Source organism: Thermobia domestica, unplaced genomic scaffold, assembly GCF_964235325.1.
Source record: "Thermobia domestica unplaced genomic scaffold, izTheDome1.hap1.1 HAP1_SCAFFOLD_321, whole genome shotgun sequence".
NCBI lineage: Eukaryota > Metazoa > Arthropoda > Insecta > Zygentoma > Lepismatidae > Thermobia > Thermobia domestica.
Genome location: NW_027656035.1, coordinates 170,997 through 190,978, shown reverse-complemented (window position 1 = coordinate 190,978; position 19,982 = coordinate 170,997). Strand labels below are relative to the sequence as shown.

The 19,982-nt window shown below is 32.0% G+C and overlaps 1 protein-coding gene across 1 annotated transcript in view; it reads left to right on the top strand.

The window, feature by feature from the left end:
• Positions 1-998: 998 nt before the first annotated feature.
• The window catches only part of LOC145676743 (dynein axonemal intermediate chain 7-like), a gene marked incomplete at its 5' end in the record, with an annotated part of 107,099 nt that continues 88,115 nt past the window's right edge, over positions 999-19,982 (top strand). The window contains one exon of the mRNA XM_081747553.1: positions 999-1,209. Within this exon, the coding sequence (XP_081603679.1) occupies positions 999-1,209 (211 nt within the window). The remainder of the gene's footprint in view (positions 1,210-19,982) is intronic.

Below are 19,982 nucleotides of genomic sequence, written 5' to 3'. Positions count from 1 at the left end.
TACCACATGTATAATTTTTATAACAATACCAGTAAATGTGGCATCTGCTGAACGCTCGTTCTCAAAATTAAAGCTTATAAAGAACTGTAGTACTTGAGAAGTAGTACCTCACAACAAAGATTAACAAATATTGCTAAACTAAACGTAGAACGAAAACAACATTCAAGACTACACATAAAGAAGATTGTTTTAGAATTTATTGATGCTAAAGCTAGAAGGAAAAGCTTTTTGAAATATTATTATTATTATTATTATTATTATTATTATTATTATTATTATTATTATTATTATTATTATTATTATTATTATTAGTTGTATTTTATGGTATTGAATCCATTACAATAAGTTTATTTTGAAATTGTTTTAGCAGTAGTGCAACATCTCTGATATTCCCCTTTATCTTTCTTAATCATGATGTTCTTTTCTGTAAATAACACATGTATAACTATGGTACACTATGAATAACATAACTTCTTATATTTTTGTTTTCTCTTTAAAAACATATGTCAATAATAGCTCTTTCATTTTGACTAATACTAAAAAGACATTTTACTTACTTTGCACGATAGATATGGTACTATACTTTTTAAAAGCTCTGTAAAATTATCGTAAATTATGAAATGCTGTAGTATGTAATTATATCCTCTCTATCTTGTGTTATTCCATTATTTAAGCTTACTTTTGGAGGAAAATTTCTGTGTATGTGTGTGTGTAACATCGTGTTTGCTGCTTTTACTTGTGGGGCCTCAAAATATCCTCTTGCACCGGTGCTCCAAAGAGTTTTGTTACGGCATTGCTGTAAATTTCATCAGTTTTTTGTCATTTGTCAAGTGATGGAAAAGTACATTAAAAAGGACAGTAACTATACAGAAAAATGACATCATGCAGATATGTATTTGTGGTTTTCCTACCAATTTAAATGTAATTAAATTTCGCTTACTTATTGAGTTCCCGGAATCTTCTGCTTTCTGTTATGAAACATTGCAAAGGATAAATAGGCTTAAAATCTTCCATTCCTTCCACTGTATATTATTTGGAGTCTCTTATCATAGTTCTAGAGCCTCGAGAATTAGAGCATATTGATTTTCATGAGAAGTATACACCTCCTCCGGCACCAGAACCAGGGCAGAAACGTACGCCTGAAGAAATAGAAGCGGAACTCAAGGAACAAGAGGAACTGCTACAAAAACTTGCACTGGTTACGATCAAGTAAGTGTAGAGGATAGGTCGTGTGCAATTTTTTATTTTACCAAGTAAGGGATATGACATCAGTGGGTTTACTATTTTTATAATATGGGTGTTTTTCAATAGATCTAAAAAAAATAGATTTTTATTAAATTAAACTTTGTATGCAACATATTTTCTTCTTTACCAAAACATACTAGTATATTTATAGATCAGGGCTTCTCAACTTGGGGTTGCAACCCCTAGAGGGGTCACGAGAGAGTTTCTTTGAGATCGCGAACATAAGCGGAAGAGATAAATATAATTAGAACTTAATACCGGAAAATATTTTTAAATATTATTTTGATTTTGTTTTGATAAGCATATTTTTATTTTTATACATACTGTTAAGAACAACAAAAAATAGGTTTACTAAACATTTTTAACAGGTGCAGAGTTGTTTAAAAATCAATTTAAATGAAAGAGGTAGGATATAAAACTAATGAGAATGCATTTTGAAATACCACAAAAATACAAATGCAACAAAATATATATGAAATACAATTAAAATTGAAAGGTACTGATATACGTACCTGAGCATAGTATGATTTCTCTTGTGCGGCAATGTCCGGTTCAATCTTCGTGATGCAAAATATCAAGTCATTTTCAACTGATAAACCATTTCTTGGCTTTGTTTTAACGCTTACCATGGAAGAAAAACAACGTACACACACGTACGATGATGATGCAGCAAATGGAACTATTACTTTTAAAGCAGCAGATGCCGGACCAGGATATTCTTCTCTCCTTCTTCAGCCAGAACTTGTCCAAGTCTTCGTTACAGAAAACCAGTTGCTAAGAGCCGCATGATAATTATATTAGTTGGTTAAGAAGTTACAGGCTTAGATCAGTTACTTTGATGGCTTCTTCAATGAAGGAGTTTAATATCCATCTTGAACATGCACTTTCATCGTAGGGAATATATTAGTGTTAGTGTACCCAGTATTTACAAAAAAATTGACTCTACTATTATAAAAACATATGGATATCTTAGATTTCCACAATAGTTATATTAAAAGCCCCACTCAAGCTTATTACAGACCAGAAATTATAAGGGGGTCGCTGGCAAGAGGATGTGATAAAATGGGAGTCATGATAGGAATTAGGTTGAAAACCACTCTTATAGATGAACGTTAATTGCTTTAAATATAACTACAATCTAACGATGCAAAATCAACACTATTATGTTATACTCTAAGTAAAATTGAGAAATTTAAATTTTCTCAATGATTCAATGTTTTCCAAATTGGTTTATCAAGCGTACTGTGATGTTTGGATTTAATTCATTTTGTTATTGATTTTATCTGCTAAAACAATGCATTAGAAGTGTATTTATACGCTAATGAAAGAAAAAGTAATTTGAAATGTTCAAACTTCTGTTTGGTAACTTATTTGTGGTACTGAATCCAGTGGCGCAAATCTCTCTAAAATATTGGGGGGACGAGCCTCATATTTTCGTTCCCATTTTTTTTTAAAGCGCCGTTCAAAATATTTGTTGAAAAACAATGCTGTGGAGCAAAGAAGAACAAACCATCACATTTCTCCCCAAAAAACACATTTCATATCGGATTGTTGTGGGGGACAGTCCTCCAGTTCCAAGAATATGTCACCCTCATCCCTCTGGGATTTGCGCCAGAGATTGAATTCACGTTTACATTTCAATGTAGTATAGAACAGATGGGATAAAATTTACAAAGTTGTGGTTTAGAAAGAAATTCACGAAAAAGAACTATCTCCAAAAGATGAAGACAAATTCGGTAACAAAGTAAATGTGGAGTAAAAATGCAAGTGAAATCAAAAATAATAGAAAGATGATATTGAAAATGAATTTGTACTATTGTCCAAATATCTCCGTTTTTGTTTCCATATTGTTGAATGTTTGAAGTAAAGCTGATATATATATATATATATATATATATATATATATATATATATATATATATATATATATATATATATATATATATATATATATATATATAGCACCAAAAGCTTTTTAATTAAAACAACAAATAAACATATTACTCATTATAGTCGTACTTTTGATAAGTTTCATGGTAACACTACATTAATTCAAGTTACGTAAAACTTTACATAATTAATTCGTCATGTACTCATTTGTCCTCTAATTGTTGTAGTCACAAATTATAAAAAGTACAATCAAGATCATTTAATCTGTTATCATTAGACGTAAAACATATTTTTTAAATATTATTATATCAGTTACTGTGTCATTTAGAATACAGTTATGTAACTTAAGTGCTGTCAGTACTATATAAAAATAATAACAATGAAGAATATTTTTATTTTTAGCATAAATGTGAAGCTTTTTTTCTTTCAGTTTGCAGTTTGTATCGTCTCTTCCGTTTCTCCTTGTGATAAAGCAATTAAAGTAGATGTAACACTCAGTGGTCAGAAAGTATATTTAAAAATATATTAACTAAGTGTGTTTTCTATTACTCCCCTAGAATAAAAGTTGAATTATATACAATGTAGCAAAGCTATGACTAGGGTTTTAATAGGAGTGAGGGAAAAGTTACAAAGGTTATGACAGTGACAACTGCGAGCTTGTACAACTTCATTATCATACGAAATGTCACTACTTGAATGGGATAGTTATGTTTGCTTTAGCACCAACCATGATGACGTTATGATATTTTGTTTGGTCTTTGTTGTTGCAGGTTGCATACTATCACAGCATGAGCGAAGAGCGAATTGAGATCGTGTTGATCTCAGACGAGCCAAGCACAAAAGTAATTACAGATATTTTTCTACTAACGATATCAAGATTACTCCCCATTAGAAGTGCTTGCAAAATCCTTAATGATCTCACATTGTGCTGGCAATTCATCCATTATGTACAGCGGGCCACAGAAATTCTTGAGGTACAAAATCCGTTAGTTAGAGAACCCAACTAACGCCGGCTCCCAGATTAATTACGCCTGGCAGAGTAGCTAGAACAGCAGCATAAAGTTGCCCCCACCTTTTAAAAGAACAAATCGTAAAGTGTGTTTTTGTGCATGTTGAGAGCAGAAAGAGGTATGGTTTTTTGCACATGCACTCACCTGAAAAAGAAAAGAAAGAGTTGAAAAAAGAGATGTAAATGGCGATGGTCTTTAGAAAGAAAGTTTGTTACTAAGGAATGATGTATTATGGATTGTGAAGTAAACAAATAGCTAAAACCGGAAGCCTGTTGACTTAGGTTAGTTACCAAGTAAGTAAGGGAATGTTATAACTAGTAAATAAACATTTAACAGTGCAGAAGTGAGGCAAAACGCTGGCTGACGAAATCACAAAAGGGAGTTTTTGCATACTTGGACTCACAGTGCCAGAAAAACATATACGGACACCAGAGACGCCGATGACAATATAACAGTCGGGGAACTTAAATAATCTTATAATTAACTCAAATAAGGGATTATATAAACAAGTTAAGGCGGATCACCACCCTGAAGTCAGTACATATTTTAGCTCATTCCCTTAACTACTGCTCAATGAAACGTTACATATTATAAATATTGTACTATAAGATATAGTATTGTTTCAGCTACAGCACAAGACACTGATTCATTTTGGTGTGTCTCCTGATATCGAAAATGTAACAAATAAAAGAAAATACTTGATTCGTTTTACAAGCACACAAGATGGCAATTGCTGTTAGATCTTACTAGAACAGCTCAGTTTTATGAAATGTTTATTTGTGTGTGTAAAGTATTTTAAAGTAACAATCTTATCACGAAATATATATATTGTTTGACCGTTTTTCGTGTTATGTTTCATATTTTATTTAAATTTTAATTTACATTTAAGCAAATAGACTTTGAGACGAAACTAGCGCAGAACGCCATAATGCGTTGTTGCCAAATTTGTACATTCACTGTAGTAGTCACAATAAGAAAACTCCTGGATTCTAGCGTTGCAGTTCGAGAAGAGGAATCGCGGTAATGGTCGAAAAATATTTTTTCCAGTAAGTATCTAAGCAGAATTCCATAATTACTCCCTTTATTATCTGGCATCAGTAAACACTCGACACTCTCTGGCAATGCTGCACTATTCAAGCAGCGTTTAGCATTTCACCGAGAACACCAAGTGATCCACCTTAACTTACTTCAAATGATTATACATATATATGTATCAAATAATATACAGATAGATTATACGATATATGTATTAGTTTATTTTTTAAAAATAAACACAAAGCCTTGTGCTGAGCTTTAAAAATATTAACAATAGTCCTACCTGCAAATAAATTAAAGTTTGGATTAATCACTGAGGGGAAGAACCCAACCCTTAATAAAAATTTTAGGAGTCTAACAGGGCTTCAGCTCCTAGGTTTCGGTGCCAATGGTTGATACGTAATGTTACTTCGAAAGAAGAACTTGTCTGATTTCATTAGTCGTTAAATGACTTTTGAAAATGTTAAATATTGTGATGCAGTAACTTATTTGTAAATATTAAAAATGTAAAATTCGATAACACTTAAACGAGTTGGAGAACATACCCGTACTAAGCGTATTTCCGCTTAGGTTGCAAATATAACTGAGGGTTCGTGATTTGTTTAATATTTGTGCAAATTTACACATTGAGACACAAGGAGAAAAGAACTTAAAAATGCACGAAATTAACGGTTAATATCAAATATAGAACCATTAACAGAATTAACTCTGTAACTCGTTTTCTCTTCTTTCCTTTATTTTCAGGATTAAATCATCACTGAATTTCTCCACTGGAGATTATCTTTCACTTAGTAGCATGCAACTGGAGCTCAGCCTTGTAAATGAAACATTTTAAAAAGTGCAAACGGCGAAGGCGAGAATCGAACACGGATCTCCCGATTATGGAACTACATCGCTAACCACTCATCTAAAGCGTTAGTAGATTGGGTACCTAACTTCTGGCCCACTTTTCCCCCCACCCCCTAACTACCAAAAATTACATATCCGCCACTGACCATTACACTTTAACACAGAAGGATAGCATAAAGCGAGATTGGGTAATTGCACTGCGCATATGCTTTTATGACATTTAAAATCATAAAAACTTACATCTAAAAACTTACAATCTAAAACTATTTCTCTTCTATCTTATAGTGTCCCCATGGTAGAGTATCTATCCCATTCTTTAAAACACATCTTTTATCATCCACACAACTTAAAGCTAACTTATTTACTTCTATACTGTACAAATCGTGCTTATAACTTCTAATCAAATTCATCTTCTTATAATATTCTTTTTGGCTAATCAAACAGTCCTTATATTCGTCAAATGTGAGTTCTTTATACACAACACTCTTCCTAACACCTTTAGCTTTCTTACAACACTTTTCTTTATCGAACTTACCTTTAAAGTCTTTATCTGTTAAATCTATTTGGGGTGCTTTTATACTGTACATCTTACTTCTTAAACCCACAAACTCTTCTATGATTGTGCCTTTAATCTCATCCTTCATTTTACCAAGTATTTTCTTATTGATTTGCGGTATCTTATATTTGTTATCTTTAGGGTAGTCACTGGTATCGAAGTAATCAATGTAGTTTTTCATGTCCTCGTACACATCTTCTGTTTGAATATGGTATATATAGCTATCAGTATCTGTATAACATACTTCTATTTTGTCTTGGTATTTTGGTTTCATCACATTGTAATGGAAGTCGTACATTAAATATTTCGATAGATCTAAGATACTCATTCCAACATATATTGGTTTATTGAAAGTTAATTTTGTTTTATTCATTATGATCGCACATAGATTCTCAGTATAAATAATTCTATCTTTAAAATTTGGTTTAGCAATTAGTTTTTCTACTCTTGTTGGATCACATTCTATTTTTATAGGTTTACATCTCTTTCTAATATTTTCCATAGTCTTTCCAAAAACTGAATTGTTCATGAGCTTATAAAAGTCTTTTTCAAAGTCATTTGTTGCTCTAGTTCTCATCTGCGTGTTTAAATCAATATATTTCTTTAACCAATCTGATTGTTCGAACTCTATTACTCGGTGTATCTTGTTAAGTTTTAATCCAAGTGAAAGACATTGTTTTAGGTTTCGATAGTGAATTACATATTTTTCTTTGCCATATAGGGTTGTTAAGAGTTTTGATTGTTTTGAACCAGGTGGACACATGTTTTGAGGTGCTAATGGGTAGTCTTTGTGATAGTCATGCAATTCTTTAGGATATTCAAGATCAACTTCTAATATGTAACCAGTATCAGAATCATCAGGTATATTTGTGAAATCTATTTCTCTTATCTCATCTTCACTTAACCATCTGAATCCCTTATACGGCATATATTGACTCATTGCCCACCCATACAAGTTATTGGCATCTAGATACATTAAGTAAGAATCTTCTTTATTCTTATTGTAATCTTCCATATACTTATTGTTTGCTTTCACATATCTTTTTGAGCATTGACTAATCCCGCCTCTTATACCTTTTTCTATCATCAATACCATATCGTAATCAGTTAATAACTCTAGTTTTATAGTTGTCATCTTTAACATTGCATCCCAAGCTAAACCTGGTGCTGTCATATACCAAGCTGGATCGAGACCATAAGCTTTAAGACATGTTTCTCTAAAGTTCTCAAACACATCTGCTAATAACAACACATCAGTTTTTAGATATAAGTCATGGTATTGTCCGAGATTCTTAATTTTAAATGTTTTCCACACTTTCTTTGCATGCTTATAATCCTCATCGCTTATATGTGTGTTGTTAAGCTTGTTGTAGAATGCTTCCTTTGGTGGTAATTTTCTTTCTCTAAACCTATCCCAATTGTTAACATAATCGTACGGATAAACACCTTTTCTTGTTACAAGGTTAAATTGTTCTTCATCAGGATAGAAGTGTTGTGTGTGCACCATTTGTTCTCTCGTTAGGTTTGATGATAATTTGTCTAAACTACATGCCATAAATCTAAATGAATCTATGAATTTTAATTTGATAGTTCCAACTTTTTTACTGAATGATATGTAGCGTTGCTCGTTATTAGGTATTAATTCTATTTGTTCTTTATTACATCCTAGCTCTTTTATAAACAAGTGAGAGTCATATCCAAATAAGTTATGTATAATCACTGGTACGAACTTAGGTATTCTAAATTTCAAATTACAGTTGTTACATAATGCAGCTACAAACTCTCCTGTTATATGATCGTGATGTTTAACTTTGTGGTTTTCTGGTGTATATTTTACTTTACAGTAAGAACAGGATTCGGATTGGTTGAACTCTTTTATCTGTTTATGGTAATGGTAATTCATTATTTTGACTATATATGTTTGATATTTGTTTAGCTTCTTTCTTTAACATTCTTATGAACTTTTTGCTGCATCTTTACCTCTATACACAACAGGATTAGTTTTACTCCCATCACTTTTTACAATATAGTAACAGAATCCAGATGGTTTGTGCTGTTGATATTTTTTGGTATATGGCTCGTTATCCGGATAACATTCTTTACAACCCATAACTTTATGTTGCAAACATTCAAAATCAGCGTAAATCGTAAATGGCAATTTCATCGTAAATTGATAGTTTTTAAATTCAACGTATGTATCTTTCGGTGGCATTTCTATCTTAACAGCTTCGTGAGTGGAACAATCTTTTTCGTGTTTATCTAATGCACATTGTGAGTAAAAATATAACAAGCATCTATCACATAAGTATTTTCGAGCTCTCCATTTAGTTATTTGGCTGCTTACTAATCTACTTAGATCTTTAATCCAACAATAGTGTGTTTTAACTTGGTCTTCATTTTGTTCTTTTACATATAATAAATTCACATGGATGTCTTTCTTGTTTTTAGTATGATATAAAACGTATATTGTATATTTTCTATCATCACTATATGTATAAACGTTAAATGATATATTGAGCCGTCTTTCAATTTTTGGGATGTCACTTAGTTTTACAGGAAAATGAATATCTTTTAATATTGTTTCTAAGTCTTTAACAACTTGCTTGTACTTTGGTGGTCGTTGTGGATGTTTTTCAACAGGATGCAATGCAGAGGCAATTGAATACAAGAAACATTTTTCATCTTTGTTCTTTACATTGATAACAGCTTTTTTCCTTTTAATTTCATTTGGTAGTTCTATGTATGATGATCCTCTATATGATGCATATTTATTAAGAGCTAACTCCAAGTAGTTTATATTTGTAAGAGTCCATCCAGAACCTCTAGCTTGGAACTCATCCATTCTTGCTCGTAATATTTGTTTAGCATCACTTATGAATTCTTTTAGATTGGTTGATTGGAATACCTCTTTGTTATTAATGTTGAAGTAAATGTCTTGAATCTCTTTACCTTTCTTATATTGACAGCTTATTAGGAGATTAACCTTTAACGATCCATGTTTTTGTAAGCTGATGTTCAATCTATTTATTAAAGCTTTTGATGTCGAATTGATATATTGTTCTAGAGGATCATGTTCTTTATAAGTTGTTATAAATCTCCATGTTTCTAATCTTGATTTGAATGCTGTGCTTTTAAGTTTTACATCGATTGGTTGTGATTCAACTTTGATTCTTGGTTCTTCAAATACTTCGTGTTGGAATGGGTATATATTTCTAATCTGTCTTCTGCTTTGTTCATCATCATGTTGTTTAAGAAGGTCTATCAGTTCTGCTTTTCTTAATCGGGAATATCTTCTGATTCCCCTCTCTTTACATTGTCGCCTTAACTCTACTACGGTAAATTTACTATAATTATTCATCCTATTTATTATATAGAAAATCTTTATTACTCTTCAATTTTTATCTTCGCTGGATTATTTCAGTTCATTTTCATTTGTCCTAATACAACGCTTAACATTGTACACTCCTGCCATTGTCTACATATTACGCGTTGTATTAGAACACGGCTTTTATGGGATTAACCCATCAAAGTCACATATACACATATTAAAATTAAATCATTTTTGTAAACTTACTCATCATCATCATCATCATCATAATCATCACTACCATGTTTATATTCATCATCACTACTCAAATCAGATGTTTTTTGTCGCATTATTAATAATTCTTTTTCCTTCAACAGTATTTGATTCTCTAGTAGTGCTGCTAAGAGTTTAAGATCATGATGAATTAGTTTAAGTCTATCATGTAATATATCAAATTCTTTCTCCATATTTGTCATATAGAAAACCAACAAAAATGAAATAAATTTAAATCTAAGAATAAAAAACAAACATGACTAGTGCTAAGGAAATATTATCTTACAAACCTATATTTGATTGTGTATGTAAACATTTAGATATTGGTGGTTATAACGATGAAGACAAAATAAATTTTAGCGTGTCCATAGGTATGTTAGATCATTTGTTCAAGAAGGCCACTAAAGAAAACAACTCATTTCTTACACAAAACATTCTCTATGCGAACGTTATGAACTTGTCAGATGAGATATTAGATTCACTGACTGATGAACAATGGTTATCTATAGGCTATGATGATTATGAGGGGGAATATAACTATGATCACATTACAGAAGACTTCATACGTAAATATCTGCAGAAATTTAATTTGAGTGAAATATGGTTATGGAAAAAGTTATCGGAAGAGTTTATAAGAGAATTAGCTGATAAAGTTGATTGGGAGATTATTTCAGGAAGCCAAGACTTATCAGAAGACTTTATAAGAGAATTTGCAGATAGAGTTGATTGGAGAGAAGTATCGTATAACCAAAAGCTATCTGAAGAATTTATTAATGAGTTTATAGATAAAGTTGATTTTGATGTTATATCTTATAAAAACAAACTCTCTGAAGCCTTTATACGAGAACATGCAGATAGAGTTAATTGGTGGTACATATCTGGAACTCGTCAATTATCAGAAAACCATATAAGAGATTACGCTGACAAAGTAGATTGGGAAATGATTTCAATGTCTCAAAATTTAACAGAAGAATTTATTGCAGAGTTTGAAAGCAGAGTTCATTGGGTTAACATTTCAACTTATCAAGACCTATCTATAGACTTTATATATGCATATAAATATTTTGTGGATTGGAGAGCTATAATAAGAAAATATCATAATAATCCCAATTTAGGTGATATGTTGAATGTAGCATTCACTGTTGCAGCAGATGGTAATGTATAACACTTAAATTGCACTTTGATGGGTTAACCCATAAAAGCAATGGTATATTTAGTTTCTCGTACTTAAATGACTCTTAACTGAATAAACCTGTCAACAAGATCTATATCACTTAAATCTGTGTTCATATGCGAACCGTGCCAAGTTATCTTAACATCATAGCGTTCTTTAGCTCTGTTGTATAAGTTGATAGAGTTTGGATCGTCAACGTTAAGCAGAATACTCATACTTGGATACTTAAGTTTGAGTTGTTTAATCCTACTTTCGTAATTGCATGTTTGTACTCTTCCAACCCAATACTTATATCGTTCTATTCTTTCTTTTTGATCTCGTTCTTCTTCGTCATAGTAAAAGAGTATATTTTCAAGTTGTTCTTTAGTAAGGTTTTTCTTGATAATGAATAGCCTATGTATCTTTCCTGGATCTTCTGTATATGGTGCTGCAACTGTTTTAAGATAATCAACTTTGCTTTCTAGTTCTTGATTGTACAATCGAAATTGCACCATTTGTTGTTCTATCTCTTCTACTCTTGATTGTAACTCTTCTTGGTCTTCTTGAATCTGTTTAAAATTAGAAACGAAATAGTCTTCGATGATTACAGAACATTTTTCGTAAAAGTCATGTGATGTCCAAAAAGCAATATCTAGGAAAATTCTTTTGTATACATATGTGCCAGAAATTAATAAATCTTTCTCGTTTGTACCTTTTGGTTCTATATAATACGTTAAATTTAGCCTCCTACAATTATAGGAAGCTAATTTTTCATTGTAGTATTCCAATAATTCTTTAGAATCTTTATTTTTAAGCCAGTTGTCAAACCTCTTACCACCACTCTGACACAACTTAGTAACATTGAAGTATCCTGTACTCTTATCTATAATCAACTTGAAATCACCGAAGATACCATACCAATAGTTATCTTTGATCTGTTCATAGCAAATATCATTTAAACTAAGAGGACTATCCATAGTACTCATATTTATTATATAGAAAATCTTTATTTTTAACTTCATTTTCGTTACCTGCTAATTTTACTGTGTAAGACGAGTTTCTGAAGTTCCTAGCTTCATCTTGGATGGTGTTTCGTTTTGTGTTTGTATAGCTGTATAAATATTAGCATTGTCGGAAAGTCGACTGAGGAAAAATTTACCAAATACCTTAATCATTCTCTTACTTCGTTTAATTTCTTGCCAATGTTTTAGCTCCTTTCCACCATCCTTACAAAGCTTAGTTGCGTTGATGAATCCATTGCGGTAGTCGTCGCTCTTAATCATGATAACGACAAAGCCACCGTAAAGAGCCTTGTGGAACTCTATACCATAAAAGTTGTAATAAGAATGAGTAGAGACCGGACTCGTTGATGAAAATTGTATGAGGCTGTATGTTTGAAAGGGGGCCAGTGCTGGTGGACCCCCAGTTGTAACCAAAACTTCTTCTGGTAGGGATGTTCAAAACTCATTACCTTTTACCTTTTCTACGCCTATTCATCTTTTAACTCCAATCCTTTTAATTTTTCGATTACTTCATCATCTTGAATTTCTTCTATAACTTCTTTGATCGTGTTGAGTTCACACTTGAAAAATTCACCTTCATATTTAAATTCATCTAATTGTTTATGCACAAGTGACTAACTTTTTAGCATCATTTGTCTTATACGTTTCTTCATAATAAAATAGCTCGAAGTCAAGTCTAAACTCATTAAACTGACCTAGGCGTTGTTCAAGGTTTTTTGTATAACCCACTTTATATATGCTCTTGTCTTGGTGCTGTTTGGTAGTTGCTATATAAACAAAACCTGACTTATCATTATCTTTTTTCAATTGAGACCATCTTTTTATTTCTTGGAACAAGTCTGGATGAACATATGTACCCGTGATTATCCTTGGTCTTCCTCCTAAAATCATGTAATATATTTTTTTAGACTGATACTTTTCTTCTAATTTTTTTTATTAGTTCTTTTGATCGTTTATTTTCTAACCAATGACCAAACCTCTTTCCTCCATCTTGACACAGCTTAGTAGCATTGAAGTAACCAGTCTTCTTATCTATAATCAGTCTAAAGTCACCAAACAAACCATACCAGTAACCATCTTTAATCTGTTCATAGCAAATATCGTTTAAACTAAGAAAACTATCCATAGTACCCATATTTATTATATAGAAAATTTTTATTTTTAACTTCATTTTCGTGGGGTCCACCAGCACTGGACCCCTTTCAAACATGCATACGCCGCTTCTTTGAAGTGGTCTATATCTAGACCGCTTATCTCGTTAATGAAGATTGTATGTTGTTGTGGATTAACGCGGGTCCCCGTTTCGAGGACCCGTATTTGTTTGTATGTAACTTTGTCTTGGAGCGACCCCCAGAATTTTGGGAGTCTCTTATTTTTTGATAATTTCTAGACCCAGATTACCGGATCTGGAAATATATGTTATGGGGGTATCGTTTCGTTACCCCCCTTATTTCATTTAAGCCAACCTTTTATGGCATAATAACCATAAAAGACATTTATATTTACATTACAACATTACTCTTATCTATCCAACTATTATGTGAATCATCAAACCCTAGCGATTTGACATATACTTTATCACCTTTCTTTCTCAACACCTTCTCTACCAAGTATTCATCTTTGTGTTTCGTCTTTAATAGTTCTGGTTCGTAAAATCTACCTTGCACATCCTCTTCTTCTAAATCTTTAATTCTATATGTAGGCGGATTAGATGGAATAACTTCGCTAATAACAAATACTTCTGTTGACCAATTAGGTGTATATCCTTTCTCAAATAACCCTTTCGATTTACTTATACGAACATGATCACCTAACTTGTATTTGGGCTTAACACGCTTATATTCTTTTTGATACACTTTCTCCAATATTGTTCGCTCATTCTTCTTATTAACTTCTATAGGTTTTAAACCAATTGTTCTATGAATTTGATGATTATACTCTTTAACTAGTGTTGGTAATATCTCTATCCATTTATAATTCCCTTGTGTTGTGAACCTTTTCCACATGTTCTGTTTAAGTGTTCGATTAAATCTCTCAACAACAGAAGCTTTCTTACCACTATAGGTTGACTAGTGATTAATCTTATTTTCATCCATTAACTTCTTAAACTCTTTATTGTAAAACTCTTTACCTTGATCTGTTTGTAAGTTGCTAGGTTTTCTCGTTCTTAATATGGATTAGAATGCTTCTGTAACGTTCTTACCACTCTTATCTTTAACAGGAACAGCAAACGCATATTTCGAAAACACATCTATAATCGTTAGCAGATACTTATAACCTTTATTCAATTTGGAAACACCTTTTAATACTCCACTATCCATTTCTACAAGATCAGCTTGCCAAAGATCATCGATACCTTTTATAACTACACTTAATCTGTCAAAGTTTTTTCTAGATGGTTTGTGAATTTCTTCTATAATGTCTTCTCTAACACCTTTATCTTCTTCTAGTCAATCAGGCTTTTTAACGAATCGGGTTTTAGTAATACCACATACAGAACAAATACCTTTCTGTAGATATCTTCCATTCTTTGTTTGTTCAATTCTAATAGTATCTTTCTTCGTATCTGTCAATTTCTTACACTTAACACAATACATCCTGTTTATTATATAGAAAATCAATAACTATCGCTGTTTAATATTATGCTTTCAACATTCTCACCATCATCATCATCACTATCTTCGTCTTCTCTTTCTACATGCATAAGAAGCAATAGTAATTTACCATGTTTCAGATCAGAATCTTTAGATGGTCTAACTGCTAATTTATCAGTTGTATTAAAGTGCAATGGAAAAGTTTCAACTAGAGAATCATTTAAATATATATCTATATAATACGTATTGTAAGATGACTCTATATGCATTATCCTACCTTTATAAAGAAATTTGTATGCGATAGATTGATTATGTATTAAAAAGAACGGATTTTCAACATTTTCTGATATCAATCGACCTGGAAGCTCTATAACATAACTCCGTTTGATGAAGTTAAGCTCTTCTTTCAACATAGCAATATCTTTTCTCACAACTGTATTATCTAACTCTGATGTCATTTTAACATTACCAAAGATATCCATATTTATTATATAGCAAACGTCTTTAGGAAAGCTCTCTTTCTATGTACATTACAACAAACAATAATTGTTCTTCTTCCATAGCAGAATTTTTATTTGGTTTAATCGTAATTATATCGTTCTTCTTAAAGTCAAAAGGTATCTCTTTAATCAAAGTATCACCCAAATATATATCTAGAAAGTATTTATCCAAACTTAAGTCCATGTGCATTATTTTCCCATTATAGAGAAATTTGTAACCGTTAGAGAGATTAAATGTTCTAAAGATTGGCTCCTTAACGTTTTTAGCTCTTAATCGATATAGTAGAGGCATGGTTTCTTTTTGCATAATCAATCTAGTAGTATCCATCCTAGCCTTTTCAATATCTTCTTTCTTTATGTATGTGTCTTGTAACGTTTCTAATGCATCTTCAAATTGTTTTCTATCGTTCTCTAATTGGGCTTCTATTGATCTAAGTTGACTTACGCTAACAAGATCATTTAAATTCTCCAACAATTTTAATTTTTCTTCACTAATATCAACATTATCTTTTCTATCTTTAACATTACCAAATATATCCATACTCATTTATTATACAGAAAATGCCCATCCTAGTTTTTCAAAACATTTCTTTAACATCTCTATTTGTCTAGGCGAGTGTTTAAAATCGATATCAACATGAACATCGTGCCTTTTCAACAGATAGTACAATACACATTTTAGGTTAATAAACAATGCTCTTTCCGGATACAGCTCCCTAAAGACCTCGTGTAAGTTTTCGAAATCGTTTATAAGTGTTTCTTCCATATGTTGTAATTTTAATGGTTTTTGATCGGTAAGGTGATAGTGTATTAAATAGACATCATCATAATATTTTGTGTATTTGTTTTTCTTTAGTACTTCTAGAACATCTTTTGTTGATATTAAATCTCTTGGTATATCTCTAAGTTTATCATTTAACACCTTGAGCACCTCTTCGGGAATAATTCTATCCTGTAAAGCTTGCAAACGAGATAACTGTAACTTAAATCTTTTTATAGTATCATACCATGGTTTTCTTACGCAAGCAGCTTTCGTTTCTTCACAAGTACTGTAAACCCAACCACTCTCTACAGAACAATCGTCACAAATGTATCTACTCATACCTTTTGTTAATGACTTACTACCACAATTACTGCACTCTAATGGTCTAGAGCTATAATTTGATAACAACTCCTTTACGGTAATTATTGGACGTAACTTTTCCAACTCTTCTTCCGTGTACAAAAATTTTGGTATTAGCATTTTCCATAAATCAATAACATTATATACGTTGTTTTTATCTTTTAAGTCTATCTCGCTAACATGCTGAAAATACTGATAAAAAATATATCTATCTAGTGCATCTAGTTCATCCTCATACTTCTCAAAATAATCTAAAAACCTATTGTGTATAGCTTCCATATTTATCTTAAAGCAAAACTTTTATGGATATCCTTATCTCGTAAAGACGTCGCCACAATTTTAGAGTATTCACGACCAAGAAATGCTATTCAAGATCATGTAGACGAAGATGATAAAACACAACTGTCACATATAAAGAGGGTTGTACAGGAAACGCTACCTGTTAATTCACAGCCTCATACAATCTTCATCAACGAATCTGGTCTGTATTCCTTAGTGTTATCATCAAAGAAGCCCAAAGCCAAAGAGTTTAAGAGATGGATAAAACTTTTATGGATACAAACCATAAAAGCGCTTAATCATTTTTAATCATATACATAACGTCGCTAAAAGAATACCCGTGATTTAGAAGATTTAAAACCTTAACACAAAGATGACCACATATAACTGAGTTAAAGTCTTGTATTCGTTCGTCATTGTAAAGTAAGTTTTCGGTACCAAGATATTGTACTAGTTGTTTAGGAGGAACACCACCATAAGAATCGAACACGTACTTTATGTTGTTATCTTTCCAATAGCATATCCAATGAGTACCAATGTTTTCTGATTTATCAAGGTTAACTACACCACACTCATTTACATAAGGTTTTTGTGGAAGTTCATCACTCATAAATACACCTCTAAATCGTTTTATCTTTAATTCTTTAGCCAACCTCTCTATATCGAAGTTGGTCAATGGTTTTAGTTTTTTGACTTCTTTGGTTTACCCGCTCCCTGCTTTTCTTCCATAGCCATATTGTGTCTTTTTTGTTCTTCAAGTTCTTGTTTATTCTTCTTAGCATCAAGTACAGTTTTAGTAACCGCTGCTGCACCACCTGCTAATGAGCCAACTGCTTCTAAAGCTGCTAGAATGGCTGGAATTGTAAAGATAAAACCACCCATATGCTCTTTCTTAATCTTTTTCATTTGTGCAGTAGTTAAAGTTAAATTCATTCCTTTACCTTCTTTAATTTTCTTAGATTTATCGTTAAGTTGTTTCTTTGTTAATACATGATCAATATTTAGATCCTTTAGTTCGTTATAAGGAACACTAAACATACAACCTTTAATAGAACACATCTTCCTATTTATTTAAGAGAAAATCTTAGTTTGTAAAAGTACAGTTGTTGTTGCTCCACCAAAATCAATTAAGGAATCATTCTCATCTGTTATCCTTATCTCAAAATTGTCAACATTGTCTTTAGATATAGGGAAAAATAATGGATAAGTAGGCTCGTAAATAATACTATGTTTGAACTCAGCATCTGTTTTGAATGATGCAATAATTCCTGTTTCTCTATGTGTGTATTCTGTATCTTTAACAAACATGCCATCTGCTATATTACAGTGAACATTTATAGTATCAAACGGATGAAACTTTGGCAACTTACTTCCATATGTGTTTTGTTCTTTTCTAAAACTTCAAAAACATTAAACCCGAGGACAGTGCCTATACTCCCAATTGTAACATCATTACTATCAGTTTCAATTTTAACTCTATTTCTTAAATGATCTTCTGATAATGTTATGTTGATGGATTGAGATTTTAAATATTCATTAAGACTGTTTAAGCTGTATTACCCTCCTGGTATAAAAACTTGTTTATCACCATATGAGAAACTGTTTTTTTCTGTTGTTATGTTTGGAGTTAGATATGTACTGTAAAACCCAACTAGTCCTATACTTAAATAGTTGCTCTTGTTGTCTAATTCGTAATGGAGTTTCTTCTTTAAAACAGAAGTATCACTCGTTAGCTTAAATACCTTAGCCATTTATTATATAATAAATGAATGAGTTTGATTTACCTAGAGATATTCCAAGAGAGAAAGTAATCAAGTTAATGGAAGATGTCATTCAAAAGTTAGAATACAGTTTAAAGAAGAAAAAGAGAAAACTACGGATTGTTAGATATGCATACTACACTTTGATCACGTTGTCGGTTATACTTTCTGCAACAACTGGGTTTATTAATATTTTTATACCTGTAACAATTTACTCGATATTAACAACGTCTCTTGCAACTGGAAGTGCTATAATAACAGGTTTGTCTTCTAAGTTAAACATAAGCAAAAGAAAAGACGAATATAAAACCATTGTCACTTGTATTAACTCATTTAAAGAACAGTTAGAGATGATAATAACATTAAATGGTGAAATGGATAGCGAATATATAAAGGATACGTTGCTTAAGATCAGAGAACAACTTAAAGATATAAGATCATAAAAGGTGCCCCGCTGTATTCGGAGGTCCAAAATGTTAAGTATTTTCTCGCATCTAAAGGTACAAATCCAGCAGACCTCTTAATCTCAAGCACATACTACAAGAAAACACTTGCTACTATAGACGATGAAGACAAACAAAACTTTACTAATATGGACAAGGGGGAGTTTTACTCCCCCTTACAGAACGCTCATCCTCAAACAGTTTTTATCAACCACTTAAAACAGACGAATACAAAAGCCAAGGGGGCTACAGCGTAGCCTCCCCGGTAGGTTTACATCATAAAGAAGACAAAGTTACACACAAACAAATCAAGGTCCCGTTTTCCAGGACATTGTCAAGTGTACATCCTCTTACAATCTTCATCAATGAGTCTGGTCTGTACTCTTTAGTGTTGGAAGCTATAATTAAACTTCAACACACTAACGAAAATGAACCACTTGAGCCTAAACAACCATACGACAACCAGTTATCATATGAGTGTGTTTAAATTTCAAGACCAAGAGCTTCTAACTGTGATCGATGTTAGCGGAGCAATATGGTTCAAAGGTAAGGACGTTGGGGAAATTCTTGGATATCAAAACCCACAAGAAGCAATCAGAGATCACGTAAAAACAAAATATCAACGGGTATATGGAGATTTTAAGGGTGAGCAAAACGCTCACCCCCTTTCAAACATACAACCTCATACAATTTTCATTAACGAGCCTGGTCTCTACTCATTCTTAACAAGCTCCAAAAAGCCTAAAGCAGAACCGTTTGCAACAATTTTAGAGTACAAAGACACCAAGAAGGCAGCCCAGACTCATTGATAAAGATTGTATCTGGATGTGTTTTTGGTAAGGGCGGTGAATTGCCGCCCTTAACTTCTGAAATTTTTTTCTTATCTTCTACATGATCTTGGATGGCGTTTCTATGTGGATTAACGTGGGGCATTGAATCAATG